The 24,086-nt window shown below is 38.8% G+C and overlaps 1 protein-coding gene across 1 annotated transcript in view; it reads left to right on the top strand.

The window, feature by feature from the left end:
* Positions 1–17,274, top strand: part of NGR-A1 (neuropeptide receptor A1) — a 127,549-nt gene extending 110,275 nt beyond the window's left edge. The window contains exons 4-6 of the mRNA XM_028311727.1: positions 10,328–10,367; positions 14,752–14,805; positions 15,639–17,274. Coding sequence (XP_028167528.1) covers positions 15,695–16,939 — 1,245 coding nt within the window. The 5' untranslated portion in view covers positions 10,328–10,367; positions 14,752–14,805; positions 15,639–15,694 and the 3' untranslated portion in view covers positions 16,940–17,274. The remainder of the gene's footprint in view (positions 1–10,327; positions 10,368–14,751; positions 14,806–15,638) is intronic.
* The last annotated feature ends 6,812 nt before the right edge of the window (positions 17,275–24,086 follow it).

Below are 24,086 nucleotides of genomic sequence, written 5' to 3'. Positions count from 1 at the left end.
ATGCGTCTCCCAAATAGACGGCTAGAGCGTAATATACACAAAGCGGTTCCAATCAGGCCCACAGTCCGGCCGCGACCGCAGCCGTCCGCCGGGCGCAGGCGAATTAACACCTCTGCCCTGAGCGGTTAATTGAAAACTGATGTACTGGTCGGGGATAGGAAACTCAGCGAAATTAATTTCGCAGGACACGGGTCGAAGCCACAGTAAATAATTACCGCGCAGCTTGCAATTATTTCAGGCACTGACTGAACTAGAACCGTCACAACACGCATTTTGCTCAGCGCTTCAGAACAAGGGTTGAGAGTAAGCACAGAATTTTAGCAGGTAGGTACTTCAGAGGCATTCTATATGACATGTGACATATTAGAAATATAGTTATTTTATTAGTTAATTTGTAATTAACGTGAACAAATGATAGTATGGGCATGCAATTGCATGGACTCCAAATGTCAACTGTCAAGATGATACTGAGTGGGTGACCTCTTTGGCAACATTTTTTTTTCGCCTTATTGTTTTTGTACTTTTTAGTTATCTTTTCTTTCTTTCTTTCCATCGGCATGCATGGGCTAGCATTCGCGGATTCCACGTAAAACACGATAAATAAGTAGTAAGTAGTTTGTAAAATTTAGAAAACTATATTTTGCACAAGTGTTTATAATATTAATTTGCAATCCAAAATGTTGTCATAATATCAATAGGTAATAGCAATTGTTATTCAACGCTAAGCAAATATAAAGTTTTAGAGCGATGGTGTCGATCTGTCCACTTGACGCATCGTATTTGCGTTGACACCCACCGCTGGTCAGCTCGACAGCTCTCCAAACACCCGCGAGGCTCTGAAGCCCTCGACGCGCAGGGCCGCACTCAGGGCTAGGCTCGGAGCAACAGGTTACACGCAGCGATTTGAAGTCGTAGTTATTAGGCAAAAATGTTTATCAACGTACTTAGTGATCTTGGTACGGTCCGCAATAGAACTTTGAAGGCTGTCACAGATTTTTTAAATATATTAATTTTCGCGTGTAAGCACGAAGTTTGCAAGATTATTAAAGCAAAATTATTTTTACCATAAAGAGAAAAAACAACATAATATAAATAAAAACAATATATGTGTACATTATTCTGAGAGAAATTAATGTCAATGGATATTCTATGTTTACAAAGGCTGCATCTTATGGTAAAAGCCGGTTAAGATCCGATGACACGTTTCGCCTGACCGGCTAGGGTGATTTCGCCAGGGGATAATCCTTTTATTATCTGACGAGGTACGCTTGTTGGCATTGTTTTTGATAGCGTCGCTTCTGTCCCCTGCCCCATGCCTCCGGGACCTGGCTCGACTCCGGCCCTGTCAAGACACGTTACGAAGGACACTTTCTGAATGTTAAATTGGTCGATCTATTTTCATTTTGAGTGCCCGATGGAAATACAATAACAAAGGTAAGGGTCAGGGGAAATTGAAAAATGTTGCGAATGGGACCAAAGACTGGCAGAAAATGGTAATATTCAGATTGATAGCTAAGACTGCTGATTATGGCTGCTTTTCATTTTTGTTGTTTTGGTTGGTTAATTGTATCAGATCAAAAGTAAATCAAAAGTAGAAGTTTAAATATAATACTTTTGTGATTAAAACTTTTTTGAGTCAGTGAACATACTATCTATAGATAATGGTATACCATTGCAAATACCCATCCGACGAGTAGAATAATTAGATAATAAGGCCAAAGCAACAGTTGCAGCAAACGGCGTTAATATCGCTCTAACTGCCTTTGCGGCTTATTGCTCTGATACAAATGCCGCCAAGGGTTTAATATCAGTGCTGATTATAAGCGCGGCGTAGCGCGAGCACACTTAATGTCGTGGTGTCGATGAAATACATACATACGATGGACAGTTAAGCATATAACTGACGTTTTTAATAAGGTGCAATAATTAACGAAGACATACGCGCTTGAATCCAGTCACTATTGTTTGCTTTACACGTATTAAATTATTTTTAACCACGCTCGCATCTGTCATCATTCCAAATAATTTATTGCTCTAAATTGTTACTAGCATGAGGTCCTATGTACAACTGGCACTGGCATAGTGGAGCTACACTTTATTAGCACGACTCGTACAAAGTGCAGATCATATTATTCGGCGCCCAGTTAAAGTAAATGCCGGTTAACGACCCAGCAGCGGCAGTCGCATCCCAGACGACACTCTTATAAACAGCGTAATCTATCTTGTTTGAAATCACTCTAACTCCTCAATAACTGTCGCAATCCTCTTCACGCCAAACTTCACCCTATCCGCATCAATTTAAAGTTAAATTCATCTGTTCCGCAACTCGACAGATTCATCCTCATGAGAATGGATCATAGTGCTAGCGAGTTAGGTCTCAAATTTCATTGATAGGGACTACCACCTAATGTCGGGTCGCAATTTCAATAAAACTCTTGCATTCCTTGCAATAATAATACCGGGTGGCTCGTCAGACGAAACTTATTGAATACCCTCGTATCAGCTCGTTTTTTATGGCACCCCGGCTGGATATGGAATTGGAAAGCTCCAGGTAACGTATGAACACGCGGGGATAATGATTATTGGATCGAAGACGCATGTTATGGGCATTACCGCGCGAGGGTCGACATAATGATGATGGAAGTTCACGGAGCTTTGATAATGTGTTTTGTTGAGACATTTACTACGAACCAGGAAAAATAATAACGTATAACTTACAGTGGGACATTCGATCAACTTATATTTTTTATTTAATAACTGTCATTTTCTATAACTTGTAATACATTATGATGTTGAATATTAAAAGTAAAAAAAGTGCTTTTTTAAAGCCTACTTATAGAAATAAATGAGTTTTATGAGTTTTTTCGTTTTTATAAGTTTTTATTAAATGGCAAAATACAAAATGTTTCTTAGCGTTAAAAATAGAATTTGAATACTTTGTTTTTGCCCGCGTAAGATAATACTACATCTAGTACTTATTGAAGAAATCTATCATTAAAAATCTTGCTTAGGTAATTCGATGCCCGCCTCTTTGCAAGACTCGGCTGGGAAAAATGATTAATTATTGGATCTCGGGCCGCTCATTAAAATCTTCGGATTTCGAGCAAAACAAAACGCTGATGATATTAACATTGAAAGACGAGAGGAAGGCGAAATTAATATTTTAATATGCCCCTATTTTTTTACCTTTATTTTTAATCTAAAATTAATTTAAATAGGCCTAAACAAATTTGAACATGAAAAATATAAATTCATTCGCTGTAGACGAAGCCATAATACTCGTGTGTAGGTTTAATGGAATAATACCTATTTATAACTGTTTTTACCGCCTACTCTAATAACTACTTAGCCTAAAGGTTAACTGGAGGAAAATGCCTTAGGCTTAGATAGCATTCAAATTCATTTATTTTGAAAGTAGGCTTTTAAAAGGCTCTTTTGCCTTTAGCACCCTTGTACAATAAGTTATAAATAAATATCTCTATTAGGTACAATGAGAGATCTCCTGATGAATACACGCGATACGGGCAACCGTTTGGGTTGAGGTCACGGAGACCGTTGCCTGCAGGCGCCGACCTCCTCGCGACAATCACGGGAGCTATTCAACTTTGACGAGAATAGATTGAAACCGTGCGTGATGATACTTGACAACAGACACTGTTCGAAATAACGCCTCCATGTTGCAGTGGATAGAAGTTTGGACTCACTTGACTCAGTTTTGGGTTCGATTTTTAGACACTCATCATCATCATCATCATTTCAGCCATAGAACGTCCACTGCTGAACATAGGCCTCCCCCAATGCTTTCCATGTTGATCGATTGGTAGCAGCCTGCGTCCAGCGCTTCCCTGCTACCTTTACGATGTCGTCGGTCCACTTTGTAGGTGGACGTCCCACGCTGCGTTTTCCGGTACGCGGCCTCCATTCCAGAACCTTTCTGCCCCATCGGCCGTCAGTTCTGCGTACTATGTGCTCTGCCCATTGCCACTTCAGCTTGCTAATCCGACGGGCTATGTCAGCGACTTTGGTTCGTTTACGGATCTCCTCATTTCTGATTCGATCTCGCAAAGAAACACCAAGCATGATGCTTGGTGTTTTAGACACTATTATGAAGTAAAATAACTTTTTACATGTTCCTAGTTTGATTGTTTTATGAGCCCGATGCTACTTTATCCGTTTCATTTGTCGCTAAGCTCCGGAAATTTTGAGTGCAGCATAAGTGGCGTAACTTTTGTCAAGAACTAATTGAAGTTTGAATTTAAACCCTTTCTTGGAGCGTTTCAATAGTCGCGATTGAAAAGTGAGGAGGAAAGTTCGCGAGTTGGAAACTACTTGGAAGTGAAACTGCTCGCTTTTCATATGGATGAAACGGAGTTGGTTGTCACAGATCTGCGTTTTGTTAAACTAAAATTCAGACATTTTAAAAGTGTCTGATGTATTTTTACAAGCTTTTCCGAGTTTATGTTTTCGTCCGTTACGATGTCTGCGCGGGTAGTCAACTTTTGCAAGTTCGCTTTGACGCATTTTTTAAATTAGATTGAGCTGCAACTTTGCAGTCATTGCGAGTGTGTTGCGAGGCAGTACACAATATTATGGTGTAATAAAGGATAGATGGAGTTTGTAAGTTTATGAGACGCGCTTAGGTTATTGGAGCATAATGAATGTCGCGTTTTTTAAACAATGAAAGTGCTTATTTTTTTTTAAAGTAACAAAAGCACAACTACGCGTGCTTTGCACTTGGACTGTAAATTAGGGAGATAATAAGGGCGGCGTTTAAAGCACCACATATAATATAACCGCATCAGTTATCTCTAACCCTTTCCGTGTACTTCTGGTTCATAAATCTTGCGCGCCGTCGAGTCGCGCTCCTTTCGCCATCGCCACAGTTTAACACCTACATGTACAGCGGTAGAAATTACAGATTCCATTATTTATCATTCGAGATAAAATAAGAAATAATAGTACCTACTCTTAAACTAATTTTATAGCATAGCTTAACCTAGTAAATTGCATAATAAGTGATTTGAAAAATCATTGGAAGTTAAATGAAAGTTAATCCCTTTCGTTGCAAAAAATCAGCTGCTTTTCATAAAACTACTTAAGCCATCACAAACTTTCACTATTAAACTAAATAAATACAGAAAATTAATATTATTTACACATACTTCAACAAACTCATTAAGTAATGGTAGTACAATAAAGAGATATACGAGGAAGTGCCTTCACAGGATCTTTTTATTTTTAGTTAACAAAACTCTGCATGTTTGTATAAAACAACACGTTTATACATTTACATATTACATTTAAACTTTGTGCATAAGCTATAGGTATAACAAATAATACGCTTTCCACGTTCCCCACGCACCGGTGCGCAAACTCACGTATCTTCCCAGATTTTGTTTTGAACGCGGCTCAAGCCAGTTTTAACACGTAGGCTNGACGAAAGTCTACAACCAATGTGTGTTACCTGTGATGACTTATGGCTCGGAAACGTGGCCCCTCACTATAGGCCTTATACAGAAGCTCAAAGTTGCACAGCGTGCTATGGAGAGGGCTATGCTCGGTGTTTCTTTACGAGATCGAATCAGAAATGAGGAGATCCGTAAACGAACTAAAGTCGCTGACATAGCCCGACGGATCAGCAAGCTGAAGTGGCAGTGGGCTGGGCACATAGTACGCAGAACTGACGGCCGATGGGGCAGCAAGGTTCTGGAATGGAGGCCACGTACCGGAAAACGCAGCGTGGGACGTCCACCCACAAGGTGGACCGATGACCTGATAAAGGTAGCGGGAAGGCGCTGGATGCAGGCCGCTACCAACCGTGCGATGTGGAAGTCATTGGGGGAGGCCTATGTTCAGCAGTGGACGTCCTGTGGCTGAAATGATGATGATGAATGATGATTGAAAAGTGAGGAGGAAAGTTCGCGAGTTGGAAACTACTTGGAAGTGAAACTGCTCGTTTTTCATATGGATGAAACGGAGTTGGTTGTCACAGATCTGCGTTTTGTTAAACTGAAATTCAGACATTTTAAGTGACTGATGTATTTTTACAAGCTTTTCCGAGTTTATGTTTCCATCCGTTACGATGTCTGCGGGTAGTCAACTTTTGCAAGTTCACTTTGACGCATTTTTTAAATTAGATTGAGCTGCAACTTTGCAGTCATTGCGAGGCAGTACATTATTATGGTGTAATAAAGGATAGATGGAGTTTGTAAGTTAATGAGTCGCGCTTAGGTTATTGGAGCATAATAAATGTCGCGTTGATTTCAATCATGAAAGTGCTAAATTACTTTTACAAATTAACAAAAGCACAACTATGCGTGTTTTGAACTTGAACTGTAAATTAGGAAGATAATAAGGGTAGCGTTCAAGGCACCAAATAAAATATAACCGCGTCAGTTATCTCTAACCCTTTCTGTGTACTTCTGGTTCATAAATCTTGCGCGCTGTCGAGACGCGCTCCTTTCGCCATCGCCACAGTTTAACACCTACACGTACAGGGCGGTGCAAATTACAGATTCCATTATTTATCATTCGAGATAAAATAAGAAATAATCTAAAACTAATCTAATTTTATAGTCTAGTCTTAAACTAACTTTATAGCATAGCTTAACCTAGTAAATTGCATAATAAGTGATTTGAAAAATCATTGGAAGTTAAATGAAAGTTAATCTCTTTCGTTGCAGAAAATCAGCTGCTTTTCATAAAACTACTTAAGCCATCACAAACTTTCACTATTCAACTAAATAAATGTAGAAAATTAATATTATTTACACATACTTCATCAAACTCATTAAGTAATGGTAGTACAATAAAGAGATACACGAGGAAGTGCCTTCACAGGATCTTTTTATTTTTTTAACAAAACTCTGCATGTTTGTGTAAAACAACACACGTTTATACATTTACATATTACATTTAAACTTTGTGCATAAGCTATAGGTATAACAAATAATACGCTTTCCACGTTCCCCACGCACCGGTGCGCAAACTCACTTATCTTCCCAGATTTTGTTTTGAACGCGGCTCAAGTCAGTTTAAAACTTCGCAAAATAGGAACATACTCATCAAATTACGTTCTTCTAAGGAAATTATTTAAGCTATACTTTAATCATGAAGTCTCAATTGTTCCACAACTTTTGATTTAATTTGTTGTCAAAATACTCCGAGACTTAGACTGAGGTTTTATGAGACGTTTATTGTTGACTAGCTCGCGTGGAATTTTGTCTGCCACAGAAAAACTTAATCGCGCGCGTCTCTGTTTCAAAAACCGGGATAAAAACTATCCTATGTCCTTTCCCGGGACTCAAACTATCTCTATGCCAAATTTCATAAAAATCGGTTCAGTGGTTTAGCCGTGAAACAGAGACAGACAGACAGAGTTACTTTCGCATTTATAATATTAGTATAGATTACTATAGGTTAAAGCTTTATGAGACTCGACGATGTTTATGTCAAAACTGTAGAAACATAATATAAACATCATCATCAGGTTCAAATTTATCACTGCATACGGTGTGTAACNCATCACTGCATAGGTACGGTGTGTAACTAGATAATAGTACAGAGTATTAAAATAAAAAAGACAATGTTGCTAACATTGAATTGTACATTTCTTTCCGTGTACGAGTAGGAATGATTTATTACCTTCGCGCGAAGACACAAGGAAGTACGAGCGCGTGTTATGCGCAAATAAAGATAACCGTCATATTTGCAAATGTGCTGCGTACATCGTTAGTCTGTTTGCTCGGATCTAGGCGTTTGTTCGGCTTTATCTCAGATTGCTGGCTTTAATGTATATCTCCACAGTTCCCTGGGTTACGAGTTTAATTTAGAATCAGACTTCTGAACGAATTTATAAACTGAGAGTGTCTAGGTCTAGTGAGATCGCTTTTGCTGTCATTCAAATATCAGCAATAACCACTTAGTCTGCGGGCACGAAACTGGCGACGGCCGAGCGATGGCGGGGTGACGCGACGGCGGTGAGGCGGCGATGAGGAGTATTATTGCAATCCGGTGTTTGAGTAGCTTTAAAGTAATGTAGATATTATTATTGTTATTATTTTCTGCCTGCTTCACACACGCTCACACAAATACACTCATAGTACACAACACGCTCACATGCTCACCTAAGAGAGTACAATGCGCCAGAAAAATCTAGGTATTTTTTAAGCAATAAAGAGTAGAATTTATTTCATATTGTTAAGTGTTACATTTTTATATAAAAGTTTATATAATGTTTATGGTGAAATGCCAATGTTTATTGCGTCCCTGGTGACGCTCTTTTCAAAATGGTTCCTACAGAATACCAGCATCATGTTCTTTACGGAATATGATACAAGCTGAGTAGGAGCCATTTTGGTTCAACAATTTACTTATAATTACTATCCAAATTGTGTAAAATTACTATGTTTGAACCAAATAAACAATTTTTCTTTCTTTCTTTCAATCGCCGCTGCTCCGCCATCGCGTCGCCCCGCCATCGCTCGGGTCGCCAGTTTCGTGCCCGCAGACTTACTTTATCTTGATTTGCCACTGTATTATAATAAAAGAAAGTACAAAACGAGGTAAAATAACCGTTTATTACTACACGTGTAAGGAAAATGAACAAGAAAACCTTTTGGTTTATTATTATATTCATTATTCGTCTGTCACGATGATCGATATTATTTTTTATTCAAGTTCCCTTAAAATATTTATGTATAATATTCAGATTCTAATATATGCATGGCAAAAGGGACGTTGTTGCTGGGTTGCACCATCTTACATCTTACTTTAACCATGAAACAACATACTCGTAAGGTGCGGTTCGGAGCCTTAGAGGCACATCTCTCCTCTCCGCTCGATCCATTTCCACCGAGACTGAGCGGAAAGAGATGTGGAAATAACGAATTCAAAACACATCTCTTATTGTCTCCGCTTCTCTCCGTCTTGGTGGAAACCGGGCCTTGCTCTCGTCGCGACAAATGCAAATCTAATCGACGCGCGGGAAATTGCCCAAAAAGCGCCCTCTGCCGGGAGCGGGCGATTATTGTTTCCCGCGCATTTGGGACGAATCAATGTAATTTCCTGCGACGCCCTGATAACTCGCAGACTGATAAAAAAAGGATTTACAAGGAAACATTTTCTTTTCTTTGAGAAAAACCTTTTGTAAAGCAGATAAACGTCGTTGTGATGGAGACGGTAAATGTTTGGTTTTGATCACCTAATGACAGTGTAGGAGGGCAATATATTTTCTAAGGTAGCTAAAAGCTAAGGTAAAATAATTCTAAGTAGCAAACATTGATTGACTTGAACTTCGTCACGTATTTTCAGCAATTTCCAAATGTTTGTCTCGAACTTAAAAATTTTACGCTTCGTAATCACAAAATTAATAGTCTATAAAAAGGGACTGATGACTTTTTGACGACGTAATATTCTGTAGAACACTTGATCTATTCAAACAGCGGCGCACTAGCACGCGACGGGATCGCTCAGTGATATTATAATGCAGCGAACGACGGGGCGCGGCGAGACTAATAAGTTTTGAATAACAAATTGGTGTTATCTTGAGGGGATTAGATTGAGCTAAGCATAGCTAATGCCATTATATTTTATTCTCGTTCACACTTTTCACGACTCATGTATTTTTTATGAGATTTATAAAGTGAAAAATTTATTTGCCCTGACGCAGATGCCTTGTTAATGTATTTCTATAAGCAGAAAAATAAATTTAATGTAATAAAAGCAAATAAAAAGGCATTGTGAATCAACAGGCGAGATTAGATACGTTGCCCATTATTATAACGTGTAACTACAAAATCTTTATTGTTAGTGCTTTCCATTGATGAGTATTTTAATGAGGTTTCCTTTTCCAATTTCATTTAAATAGAGATGTTTGTTAGGAAGGAAAAAATAATTAACTTAATTGTTTGGATGACCTCACTAACTTTTTCAGACGCCGCAAACTCAGACGCCCAAGAGTTGAAAATACCAAATTAAGTTCGACCCTTTTCATTTAACAATAAGCTTTTAAATCAACTTTTTATATTGTTTTTCCTCTCTAAATAAAATTACGTTAATCAAGTTGAATGGTTCACATTTAAAATAACGAAATCTTTCTTCCTTTATCGTTAAATTATTAATTAATCTACTAAAACAGTATTCACGTAAAGTAATTAAAGAACTATTTGAACATAATTTCAATCAAACTCAAATGTTAGCAAAACAGTCGTCTAATTTGGACAACATCAAACAACAATAATGAAGTTCAATAAGTCGAACTAATGGGAACTGGATGAGGCTCGTGCTGGCCGTAACTAAATTAAACTGCCCACGTTTGTTGTTCCAGGTCCGCCCGTGATGAGGCTGCTGACGCTTCACATTTGTAGGTGAGTTGACTAAACCAACAGAACCTAGTGTTTATATTGAAATTCAATTGTTTATATTGATTCTAGCAAAATTAATCATCTTGTAATACATGAAAGAAATATGAAAATTTCGTTAATGTTAGAAAATTTTTAATTTGGGAAAAACTGAGATAGATAAAGATTGGTGATTTTCTTGATGCTACTGATTTGAGGCATAAGTGTTTGTTCACTGTCAAATTAAGTTCCAACGTATACATTCTCTGCAGCATCGGCAAGGGTGCGATAAAAACAACGGATCGTGTGTGAAAGCATTCATGATTCTCCATTCATTCCATCTGTGTTTCATGGCAAAATATAATGCGTAAAAATGTCGAACAAGTATTTTTCTGGGTTCGGTATACTAACGTGTGATAAATAAGTGAGCAAGCTCATGAAGTTCGGTCGTTTACTATTTCATTTGGAAGGTATTGTTAAAACAGACGCCTGCGTGAACAATGCCGATGAATGTGATCAATTAGCAAGTGCTCATTGGACGCAACCCGAGGAACCCTGTAATTAGCTGTCAGCAACACTCGCTAACAGCAGCTGAATGACCGCGGAAAATATTCACTTGCCAACAGCAAAAACTGTTGATGCAAATTGAACTTCAGATTATTTCAAATCATAATTAATAAAATATGGTTTCTTAGAGCTTTAATGGTTACAGTTTACACAAGTGAATAATTTTCAAAAATTGGCGCTAAAACCGGATAATGGGATTCGTTAGGTANATTCGTTACTAACGTATAAGTGTAATATGCTTTAAAAGTTAAACCTTAACCTTAAAGTTATAACAACTTACTTTTGAAAACAGAAACACAAGTTTTGTATCGTTGCAAGTTCTTGGCCAAGATTTTAAACGTGTGCTTTTATCTAATAATACTTACCTCCAAAATCATGAGTTTGAAAATTAGTTTAAATCTTAAATAAAAATGTATCTTAAATAACTAATAGACCATAATTTTTCCTTAAGATACGGAACCCTATAAAGCACAACAGTCCTATTGTTTGACGCGATACTTTTGTTCGAAACAAAAATTGGTTTTCGCGGAAAATTAACCATTTATCGTTTCCTATCAAAAGTAAATTAAAACAAAGAAATTAAGTTTCGTCGAATTCTCGTCAATTAAAAAACTAAGATAAGAAGTTATCGTTCGAAGTAACAGGAACTTAAAGCTTTTCCAGAATATTGAAGTGAAAAGTAAATATCTATTGAATTAACATTAAAAAGTTACCCCTTTAGTTATTATACGAGTAGGTCTAAATGGCCTGATTCTATTATTTTGTGTATATTTTGAAAAAAACGAATTGCCTAAGGTGGGAAATGACCCTAGGACCCTTCGTTTGCCGGGTGACTGCTCTCCAATCTTAAATTATGTTATTTTTCATAATATACATTTCAAGCTGTAGGTCCTAAGTACGTGTACCTAAACCTGTAAACCTTTAAGAAATAAAATTTTTGCACAAATACAATCTACCTTCCTACGTACTCAAGTCGCAATACCTATATGCCATGTTTATTCCGTACATCGCTCAAAAAATGTTTACGTAGGCCGCCCGTAACGTGTTTAGAACAGCAGCGAGATTAAAACACCGCGCACCGTTTATAAATACGGGCGCAACAACGGCTGCGCGCGCGCATCAATCTCGGCTCGGCCGCAAATATTGACGACAGTGAATTATGTTGCTGGCCGTAACTTATAACAGAACATTAAACTTCGATCTAGAACGTACTCTTTAATAAATCATAAAAAAACTAAACAAAATGAGGATTACCTACATCAACACATCTTATACGCTATCACTTTTCCAGACAGGTCTTGAGATAAAAATATTTAAAAAAAAAGGAAACTGTTACAAACGGTGATATACGCAAATAAATAAAATATGCGAGTAACCTAAAATACTACATGATTTACTGCAGTATTTGACTAACACGTTGCTCTGTCAAGTTTCATAGAAAGGGTTTTTTTTTGTTTTAAAACAAAGCGTTCGAAGTAAGAAAGTTTTGAGTAATCCGGCTCACCGCGATTTATAACACGAAAAGCGCCAAAAAACTATAGCTATTAAAGCAAGCGTTTTTTACGCATGTAAATTAGGTCTGTCAGTAACCCAGTAGGTACCTGTAGAAGCAATTATTAATTTTATTCAGGCCGTAAATTATCAATATTCACGTAAACAAAAAGCACGAGTCAACAATCAAACGCCGGGAGCGGCGCGCGCGCATTTAATTTTATATCAATTAAATTTTATTTATATCAACTCAATTTAATTTATATTATTTCAATTTTGTTTAATATTTCAATTCAATTTAATTTATATCTGATAATACAATTTAAATTAATATAATTTTTAATATAGAATTTTGGTTAGATTATCATTTCTCTTGTAGAAATTATTTAATCTATTAGTATTTTATGTTCTCGCCTTTGCTAGCTATACATACTTGCTCAAATCCGTGGTGGTGGGGGCCCGGTGACCTGTAACACAGGTATTCATTTACCTAGCTCAGGCTCCGGTCTCACACAATCATTAATGAGTTTTCTTTAATGTATTGTATATTGTATCCTGTATTTTTGTGTGAGAAATAAATAAATCTTATTATTATTATTATTATTATTTACGCGAGCATAACCACAGAATAAGTAATAGTACAGGTACTAAGGATTACTCCGCAAGACGATTTAAATAAATGCGAGTCTTGCTACGACGCGTTACAGTGGAATTCAGCTCGCACAGCACTACGTACCTACAATTTTATTCACCTACAAGTTTTGTCTCTTTCTATCGCGTGCCTCTGAACTCTTCTTACGCTGTTAGGGTTGCTGTCTAGTAGTGTCTAGTAAAAAAATAATTAATCTACTTATTTGTAATGAGGTACGTATGTAGGTAAGTACGTATTCATTATGGAAAACCTTGGGAGAGGCCTTTGTCCAGCAGTGGACGTCATTTTTGGCTGAAACGAACGAACGCATTCTGAGCAGTAGTCATGGTAGGTTAGGTTCCTATACTATCCTAAGAATTATTAATTACCTACATGGCCAACATACCTTTCAGCATCTTTGGGAAGCGAAAAAAAAGATAAATCCGGTAGATTTCTTTTCGAATTTAAACACCCGAACGCCGCGGCGCCGCACAATAATATTTCTTTCTCTTTATGTCCATTTTTAAATAATACTTCGATCATAGAATTATAATCATACTACAACGCACGCCAGCGTCCTGACGAGCGCGCGCGTGACACTCGACTGATATAATACCCGCCGGCGGGGCGCTTCGCTGTAGGTAATTATCGGATGTACCGCGCGGAGTGAGCCAGGCATGGCATAACATCTATTTTCTCCGCACACTAATGATTTTGAGGTGAAATATTATGAGGAATGCAACAATGAGGGCTATCGTTTTAGCGCTCACCAGTTGGCGCCACTGTAGAGTGAGATCCTGTCACTTGCTAGTAGCGAAGACAGTGGCGCTGGCTGGTGAGCGCTAAAGTGGTAGGAGGACTATCGCATTTGCACTCATCAAGATGGCGCCACTGTAGAGTAAGGTCCTGTCAATCGCCAGGGGTGCCAACTGTTAAGTATAAAAACGATAGCCCTCATTACAATAGGGTTTGCAAGTCAACAATTGTTCATACAAGTAATCTGATGACGCATGTAAGTTAATATTCTAAAAATTGCCTTCCTTCCTTCGATAAATTATCAACCTCAAACCGCTGTATTTGTTAATAAAACGTTTCTTGAAATGACTGTGTCGCACTTCTGTATGCGCCATTCGTTTATAAGCCAGCACTGCCAGCAGACACTGAAGCAGTACCCCAGCCGCCTGCGAGTGCGTCCATCAGTGTCCGCGCTTGAGGACTGACTGACAGCGATTGACAAGGGCCGCACAGTGCCCGTCTGTCGACACCATGCTCGCACCCGTTCTAATTCTGTACGAATCGGTTAAAGATAGTCTTGGGCTAGACATGATTTTCGAAATACAGCCACTGTTAGCAAGCGGAATGATGCGATTATTTACTGGTATTAACATCGTGCACTGACCTAAAGTTTAAAAAGAATTTTCTTTGATACTTTTAGATATTTGTAAATCATATTAAAATAATTATTTATAATTAAATATTAACAACGCTTCCCAATTTGTAGCAAAAATAATATTCTTAAATTAAATAATTTCAAACTAGGTATGTTTTTGTGAAAAAAATCAAGGAATTTATACACGACCTTCTTTCTCTATTGTTCTTCGGGCTTAATCAGGCTTATCGTGAAAGTACTTAGGTATTTAGCATTAATCGTCACCGCTCGATAAAACAAATCCGATTACTCGACTACCGACATTAATATAATCCCTTTTACTATTGTTCCAGGGCCCCGAATAACTTCCTCGAACCGAAGAAATAATCCGCTCACCAACACAAAATGTAAGTCGACACCTGGCACAACAACACAGAAAGGTTTAGAAAGCCCACTCCAAGTGGGTAATATTGGGTCACATATAATTTGGTTGATATTAAAAATCCGAAGAGACAACTTTTTATTTTTCAAATATTATACATTTAATTTACTTAGCCCTAAAAACCTCTAGTGTCTTTTCGCGCCGGCGGCGACCAAGCCACGTGACCAGGTAGGTCGCCTAATGCGCGAGGACACTAAGGCCGAGTTGCACCAACTTACTTTAACCGTAAATTTAGCAATAACCGGTGTTTTTTGTATGGAGTTTAACAAAATTTTGACATTTGTTAAAATAAGATGGTGCAAGTCAGCCTAAGTCTTTGTTCCCGAATCAAGTCTGAACAGTTGTAATTAAATTGTATTTGTGTCTTTTGATTAATTTCCTTAATTTGATTTGATCTCGAGTGAGAAAACACTTTAGTAAGTATTCACTTCAAGAATCTGTCAAACAGTCGCTTGCACGTGGCGTAAAGTTTGTTGCCAGTGCACTGCCCGAGCCTACTACGCGCTACGCCCACCGCGCGCCTCCACTGTAAGCGCTTTTAGCGGTTATTACGGATTAAGCCCTCAAAGGGCACCACTTGACATTTGTGAATTCAGATATCAGTTCAGTTATTTTGATAATGTCAGGAGTAATAACCTCGAATAACCTAATTAATTTCGAGCAAAATGGTTCGATCAATAGTAATATAATGCTATTATATACCTACTTTATAAATCGGATGGCGTGCGGTTTCATGAATGAACTATTGTTTTTATTTATTAGGTATTTAATGTAATACGCATATTTATTTTGTTTCAGGTGAGCATCTTCCTAAAAGTATCTTCATTCTTCAAGAGAACCATTTTGCCATCAATATGGAGTTAGAGGACGTGGAAATGTACCACGCGACCAACGAGTCGTACGACTACAACGGCACGTACAACGGCACCTTCGAGAACTGCCCCAACATCAACCTGCCCGTGGTGTACGTGGTCACGCAGGTGCTGTACGCGCTGGTGTGCGTGGTGGGGCTGCTGGGCAACACGCTCGTCATCTACGTCGTGCTGCGCTACTCCAAGATGCAGACCGTCACCAACATGTACATCGTGAACCTGGCTATCGCCGACGAGTGCTTCCTCATCGGAATCCCCTTCCTCATTGTCACAATGTCGCTCCGCTCCTGGCCTTTCGGACGCTTTATGTGCAAAGCGTACATGATCTCCACCGGTATCAACCAGTTCACCAGCAGTATATTCCTCTGCATCATGAGCGCCGACAGATACATCGCCGTCTGCCATCCCATAGCTGCTCCTCGACTGCGGACCCCGTTCGTGTCCAGGGTCGTGTCCGCGGCCGCCTGGACCGCGTCAGCTCTCGTCATGACTCCAATATTCATGTACACCACACTCATACCGACGGAGAACGGCCTGTCCTGCAACATCGTGTGGCCCGAGCAGGAGTTCAGCAAAGGCCAAACCTCGTTCACGCTCTACTCGTTCGCACTCGGCTTCGCCGCTCCGCTGACTCTGATCTTCGTCTTTTACTGCCTCGTCATCCGAAAACTAAAGACTGTCGGTCCAAAGAACAAGTCCAAAGAGAAGAAGCGATCTCACAGAAAAGTCACAAAGTTGGTGCTCACCGTGATAGCGGTATACGTCCTCTGCTGGTTGCCATACTGGGCGTTCCAGGTGGCCCTGATCTACTCGCCGCCGCGAGAGTGCGCGAGCCGCATCACGATCACGGTGTTCCTGGTCGCCGCGTGCTTCAGCTACAGCAACTCCGCCATGAATCCGATTCTGTACGCGTTCCTGTCCGACAACTTCAAGAAGAGTTTCCTGAAGGCGTGCACGTGCGCCGCGGGCAAGGACGTGAACGCGACGCTGCACGTGGAGAACAGCGTGATCCCGCGCAAGCGAGGCGGCGGCGCGGCGCGCGCGCAGGCCAAGGCGCTGGAGCAGGCGCGCGGGCCGGCGGCGGGCGCGGGCGGCTCGCGCTCGGAGGCGTCCACGGCGCTGACGTCGCGCTCGGTGGCGGCCAGCGAGGCGCTGCCGCTGGAGGCGCGGCCGGCCACGCTGGCGCCGCTGCTGGCGCCCAACGGGCTGTCGCACTCGCGCCTCTGAGTGCCGGCGCGGCGCGCCCCCGCCGGCCTCCCGGAGGAGGACACGCTCATCGTCTCCATCGACTAGATCGCCGCGCGGGCGGCCGCGGGACCCGAGCCCTGTCCCGCCGCCGCCGGCTCCCGTCGCACCGTTAGCTTTAGGTTGAGAGAGGACCATCGTTCCTGATTCGTGAATGTTTAAAATCCCTTGCGTTTTCTGTACACAATTGTGTGTGAGTTGAAACGGTTGATTCGGCCTAGGGTTGTAACGATGAATTTATTAAGGTGTAATTTTTTTATCGCAAGGCGACTCCTAAGGTTTACTGTTTGTATACCATTAATTATGTAATTAATTAATTTGTAAAAATGTACATATCGTGTAAATATTCATACAAATAATTGTCATTACTATATGTCACAAGTTGTAATAAAATTACTTTCGTGAAAATTGATGTTGGTTCATTTTTAATTTATAATTTTAAGCTGTTGTTAACGCCATCTATCGGCTACATACAAATACATGCTAACGCCATCTATCGACACATCTGCACATATAACACGCATGAAGTTGGTTACGAGCAAGGAGCCTGGAGGGGAGCGCGGGGGCGGCCTGCGTCAACTTCACTCGATTACCAGCGAAATACGAACTCACAAACGGTTGTAAATTAATTTTCAAAGTAATCTAAAATAATACTCGTACGTTTTCTTCAACATAAAAAGTCGAGCGTACTTCATTTAAACGTCGCGTCGAAACAGCTGTACTTATTCGTTATTGAGATTGGCACCACTTTGGGACAATAATATCGGCTGATGCTGACAAGATTGCAAGGTCAGGTTCCTAATTTACAAAGCCTATTTGCAGAAAATTAAATTAGGTACTTCAACCCCAACAAATAGAAACTAGTGGGATATAAAAAATAGGGTAAGTGCACATAAGTAGGGCCTCAGCAAACGAAAGATCCATAAGTCAAACGTTCGGTGTCTATATTCTAAACACCGTCTATTTCAGTTGCGTCAGTAACACAAACAAGACTTTCCTCAGGAATGCGACTGATGAATAAGTGCTAAACTCTGCTATTCGCACGTCACTCACTCGAGGAATAAAGATTTTAAAGCGGTTATATTTAGACATAAAATAATAATTAGGCAGTTAGACATTACTAAAACGCAGAATAAAGGTAGGATGGAATATTGAGGAACATGCTTGTAAAGTCTCTCAAATATATCATCGAAAAATTCAGATCACATTACCTGGGTATGATACAATAAAAAATAAAAAAGAGCAACCTAGGTACAAGTAGGTAAATATTAAAAAACGATAAACTGAAACCAATTTACTTAGCTTTAGATTAGTAAACTGTTTGCATAAGCAAATATAACAAGACAAATCTCGGCCCTTTATTAGGTAAGATATGAATTTACTCATACTCACTTAGCAACGAAGATAATTTCAAAATGAAATAGTTATGTTTATTACCCCGCGAGTAGTCGAGCAAGTTTATTAATTACATATTTTATTCAGCTCCATACACTTAGGTACCTAAGGTGCAGCAGGTTAATTAATACTCAAATTTCTACTGCTGCTTTATCTAATACTCGTAGAAAGAAATTTACAAAAAACATTTAATTTAGATAAATTAATTGTTAATCTTTGTTCAATGTACTTTATTTTTAAGCCATGATTTGCAATCTGTTGCTGTACCTTAATAAATAAATAAAATAAAAATAACTTAATTATGTGACGGAACTCGAAACAACGATCGGTCATTTAGTTACCTGGAATGGTCCTGTAAGAAGAGTTGTTGTATTGTGGTAACAGATAGAACTTGTATCATTAACGTATTTTACATCACTCTCTAGGTGGGTTAATAGACATGTACCTACCAGGTATTTGTAAGTAGGTACATAATTTAAAAGTCATTCAATAAATTAATTACACGTGTGCGATTCCCGATTCTACGTATTTCTGAACCACTCGAACGCTGCGGCAGCACGAGAGGGCTCGACCCTTCGAGTCGAAATAAGCTTTCCAAATCAGCGTTTTAAGGAATGGTTAGGTGAATTGTATGAGATTTAGAATTCAAACGACTTCATAATTATTCTCCTGCCATACACCCTTAATCCTTACTAATGAGAGGCTCATGCGGCGACATAATGGAGGCGAAGTGACTTCTCAAAACTGGCCATAATGGAGGCCAAAAAGAAAAGCGTCGAGGGGCGAGTCATGCTCCGTGATCCTTCATGGTTTGACAGCGTAAGTATATTCTGACGTGTAAAGTAACCCCTCATTATAAGAAACAAAGCGTACAGGTTCGATTCCTACGCATTACAATCAAGAATTCCGCACACAATAAATTAATATGGGTATCTTTGTAAATGTCGTCGAATGTCACGATAAAATTAAATCGTGTCTTCCTGGTCCAAATTAATTGTAATATTACGATTATCCCTAACGTAATAAAAGGAGTATAAATCGATCTTCGAGCGATGATGACTGGCGCATACATTAGGCTAAACCCGAAAATTCTTCAACGCACGCAAATGTGTTGCGTACTGCGGCATACATAGATTCGTAAAATAATAAGTAAAGGCTGTTCTGCATGAAAATGTTTTAAGTTTGTAGAATTTGTTAGAAAGCCACTGATGCCCTTGCTTTATGCAAAGCGTCGTTATGCTTATGACTGTCCAGCTCTACATTAGCATACAAATAGCCGGAGCCTTGCCGAATGAATATGCTCCCCGGCCAATATCCAGAAATTCCAGAATAACGCCGGCGAAGCCGTCATATCCAGCCTCCTTTTCAGTCTGTCTAGACTGAAGTTAATAAACGTCCACTCGTTTTCTCCCCAATCTTATAATAAGGACTCAAGTTTAAGTGGCCAGGACAATAAGTTAGTTTCAATTTTTATAAAAGCTTGTTACGAGCATATGCTCAGTTGTGCTGATCATTACAAACAGCTTGGATAACATTTAAAATTAAAAAATATGAACTTAATACTTAGAATAAGCCCCTGCCATACGTTTAAAAATGACATAAATACACTCAGCGGAACGGAATTTGGCCCAAGCCTAAACAACCAGATATGAGGCCAAATAGGTGTCGTATACCTAAGTTTCGTGTGACATGTTAACAGAACATTTGTTTTTGTTAATTTAAGAGGCTAGATTAATAAAAAAGTGCGTCTGTTTAACTTTTTTGACTCTAGAAACGCATTTCGTTGTTGGAGCGTAAAGATTACGGGTAAGTTTAAATTCGATATTAAATGTTGTAAGGGTTTGGTGTTTTGTTTTTTGTTTTTAAATTAATCTTAGTTATTCTCGATTCCTTAATTTGAGAATAATGCCCATTACTCCAGCTCAAGTTGCTCAAATAGTGTTGCTTAGAAGTCAAGTGCGTATGTAGCGGGAGATGGCTGAAACTTTCAATTTATGGCGTACAACGTTAAAAAGGCATGACCAGACCGCCATTTACACGAGAAGACCAAGAAGTGGGGAATTAAGGTGTATGTCAGCGCGCGATGACCCGATTATCGTGCTTGCAATATCAAGAAATCCGGTTCTCACTACGTTTGAGATACGCCAGCGTTTAGAAACAGCAAGCCCAGTGAATATCAGTGAGCACACAATAAGAAGAAGGATGGAGGATCATAACCTGCATACTCGAAGACCAGCTCGAGGACCAGAACTTCTCCGATACCTTCGCGAAGTGCGACAGACGTTTTCTAGAGAACATGCAAATTGGACGCAAGGCTAATGGAGTAAAGTTCTATGGATCGATGATTGCAGAGTCACCTTAAGAGCTCCAGACGGCCGTGAAAGTGTATAGAGAAGGTGCGGAGAAGAATTACTACGCGAACAGACAGTTTTCATAAAGAGATTAACTCCATTAGTCTAACGTCCAATTTGCATGTTCTCTAGAAAACGTGAGTCGCACTTCGCAATGGTATCGGAGAAGTTCTGGTCCTCGAACTGGTCTTCGAGTATGCAGGTTACGTTCTTCCATCCTTCTTCTTATTGTGTGCTCACTGATATTCACTGGGCTTGCTGTTTCTAAACGCTGGCGTATCTCAAACGTAGTGAGAACCGGATTTCTTGATATTACAAGCACGATAATCGGGTCATCGCGCGCTGACATACACCTTAATTCCTTACTTCTTGGTCTTCTTGTGTAAATGGCGGTCTGGTCATGCCTTTTTAACGTGTATCTTAAGTTTGTACGCCATAAATTGAAAGTTTCAGCCATCTCCCGCTGCATACGCACTTGACTTCTAAGCAACACTATTTGAGCAACTTGAGCTGGAGTAATGGGCATTATTCTCAAATTATGGAATTGAGAATAACCTTAAGATTAATTTAAAAACAAAAAACAAAACACCAAACCCTTACAACATTTAATATCGAATTTAAACTTACCCGTAATCTTTACGCTCCAACAACGAAATGCGTTTCTAGAGTCAAAAAAGTTAAACAGACGCACTTTTTTATTAATCTAGCCTCTTAAATTAACAAAAACAAATGTTCTGTTAACATGTCACACGAAAATTAGGTATACAACACCTATTTGGCCTCACATCTGGGTGTTTAGGCTTGGGCCAAATTCCGTGCCGCTGAGTGTAAAAACACAAATAACTTAAGAACGGAACATACCACTACCTACTTATTGCGTGCAACAAAATTAAAACCAACTAGCTTTTAAGGCTGAGAACCATAATAAACAAGAGAGAGACGAATAATTATTAATAAATAGTCTATTCGACCGGCAAATATTCCGTCGCAAGTACGAGCGAAGTCGGGAAAGTTCGAAAATGAGTAAAGTTGAGGCGTCACGTATGAAATGTATAATCATAGCACAGCGGACAATGGTGCAGTGGGGCCGCACTCCGGCGACGACGTCACCACATGAAGTGATTTGGAGGCTATTGGTAAGTGAAGTTTAAACAAGACTAGAATGTTTACGCCGTGGAATCTATGCTTTTAGTACACTACATGATGTGAAGCATGATAATTTATATATTAACAAACTTGATAGATATTATGAACACTTAATAAAATTATGCCTATGTCTTGTTAGGTAAATTCGTAGTTATTAAAATTTCTAGCGTTAAGAGTTCTATCTCAATCTAAATTAATCTTAATTGTGGGTTCGCCACCTTAGCCAGTTATATTTTTTCAAGTTATTATAATTTTACTACTTTACTACTGATGTGAGCTACTGCATGGAACTCCAATGTGCTGCTAGTCTAGTTTGAAATACGCTAAACCTCCAGCAGGGACCGGTAGGTATGGTCTCCGGAATGATTGCACGCGGCCGTGTGCGTACTTGATTGGCGAAGTTAAGCGATTCATGTTGGGGCCAGACTCCGACTCTATTGGTCTATGCTATAGCAAACTCGTACACTGAATTACTTCACCCTGTTACCTGTATTTCGATCATACAGATTATAAATAAGCCACATTTATTAACCCATCACATTTAATTTCATAAACTTATCCCATGCTTTTTAAGCTTCTACGTTACGTTAATCCCCGAGTTTATTAATAGCAAAACGTATTTTAGCATAAATTAATTTCTGTTGAATTTTTCGATGGGTTCCGTCCATCACGGAGTCAGCACAATGGATAGCTAGTGCTGTCAATTTTTATTCTACGATAAAGCAGAGATATTGTTTGTACAGTTATACATAATTATTATGTATACGAGGAGACTTCAAGAACTTCTCAACAAAAAGTCTTAATTGCGGCTACGCACAACCAAATAAAATCCAAAGTGATTTGAATTTGACAGCTCATCTGACAATCGCGAATCATAACTGAAAAACTATGAAAATATTCTATTTAAAAATAGAATTAGCAAAATAAAAACATTAGGAAATGTTTAATTAAAATAGTTTAAATACATAGATTCCTCGTCAATACGAAACCACAAAGCAATTAGCGCCATCGATTAGAAATTACTTTCTAATCATGCCAATAGATGTCGTTAGTGGTATCTAAGAATCGAATATTGAGCAAGGAAATCAATTTGCAAGACAGCTGAGATGCAACGTTACAATCCTTACCGTAATTCTTTCTACCAGTCAAGTAATCATAGATAGATTAATGTATACGATCGTTATGTGTCTTAATTTTCGTAGCAGTTTCGATAGTCACTCATCCGGTGGAGGAACAACCCTAGAGGCAGAAAAATCAGCGCTCCCATTAATTTTATATCAAAAACTGGTCAGCATAATTTTGTTCCATCATGGAAAAAATTAAATTTAAAATGCCGTAGCTTATGATGAGTTAAGTTTTCTGCTTGACTGAACGTAAGGTTGTAATTAAAAAGTAACGGCTCTGTCCAAAATATACCGGAATTTACGCTTAATGATAGGTAAAAGGTATATTTAATTTTTTACTCGTATTTTATTTTATCCTTATCAAAAATCTTTTGTTAAAAAAAGAACAAAATTAAATAACCCTACCTCAAACAAACACTCCGCGTCGTGGGTAAATAGAACACCCAAACATTATAATTATTTATTATTGCCTACGAGAGTTTTTCATTGTTTATGTAATTTAGGCACCGTACCTAACTTTTTCAAATAAAATTATGACGGAGAATCACTTTATTACGCACTAGCTTTCCGCCCGCGGATTCGCACGCGCGTGAAATTTCGTATGTCACAGATCGTCATAAATTATAGCCTATATGTTATTCTGGATTATGAACAATAATACTGTAAAGTTTCATCAAAATCCGTTCATTGGTTTTTGAGCCTATTCATTACAAACATACAAAAATAGGTACAAATCTTTCCTCTTTATAATATTAGTATAGATATAAAAAAAATATATGTCTTATTTTATGAACACAAAACTGATACTAACTTTGCTACTTAGTTAGGGACTAGATGGCGCTATAAAATATCTAAGAAAAGAACAATTACCTATTTCATAAAAATAATTAGCTAGCTAATAAATTCAGAGAAATTATGAAATGCAGACGCAGAAGCAATGCAAATAGAAAAAAAAAGTAGGTAACAACTCGATCGACGCTTAAAATAAAAAAATCAATAGAGGAATCAGTATTTTCAGGATTTTAAAAAACTACATATTTTTACAGGATAAAATACAAAGTATGAATTTAAAAAAACGATTCTGCCGTCTTCAAGTACCTACGTAAGAAAGAA

This window comes from Ostrinia furnacalis, unplaced genomic scaffold (assembly GCF_004193835.3).
Source record: "Ostrinia furnacalis isolate ACB-3 unplaced genomic scaffold, ASM419383v2 OfSCF3544, whole genome shotgun sequence".
Classification (NCBI taxonomy): Eukaryota; Metazoa; Arthropoda; class Insecta; order Lepidoptera; family Crambidae; genus Ostrinia; species Ostrinia furnacalis.
The sequence above is the reverse complement of the archived record's forward strand: the minus strand, read 5'-3'. Positions and strand labels throughout refer to the sequence as shown.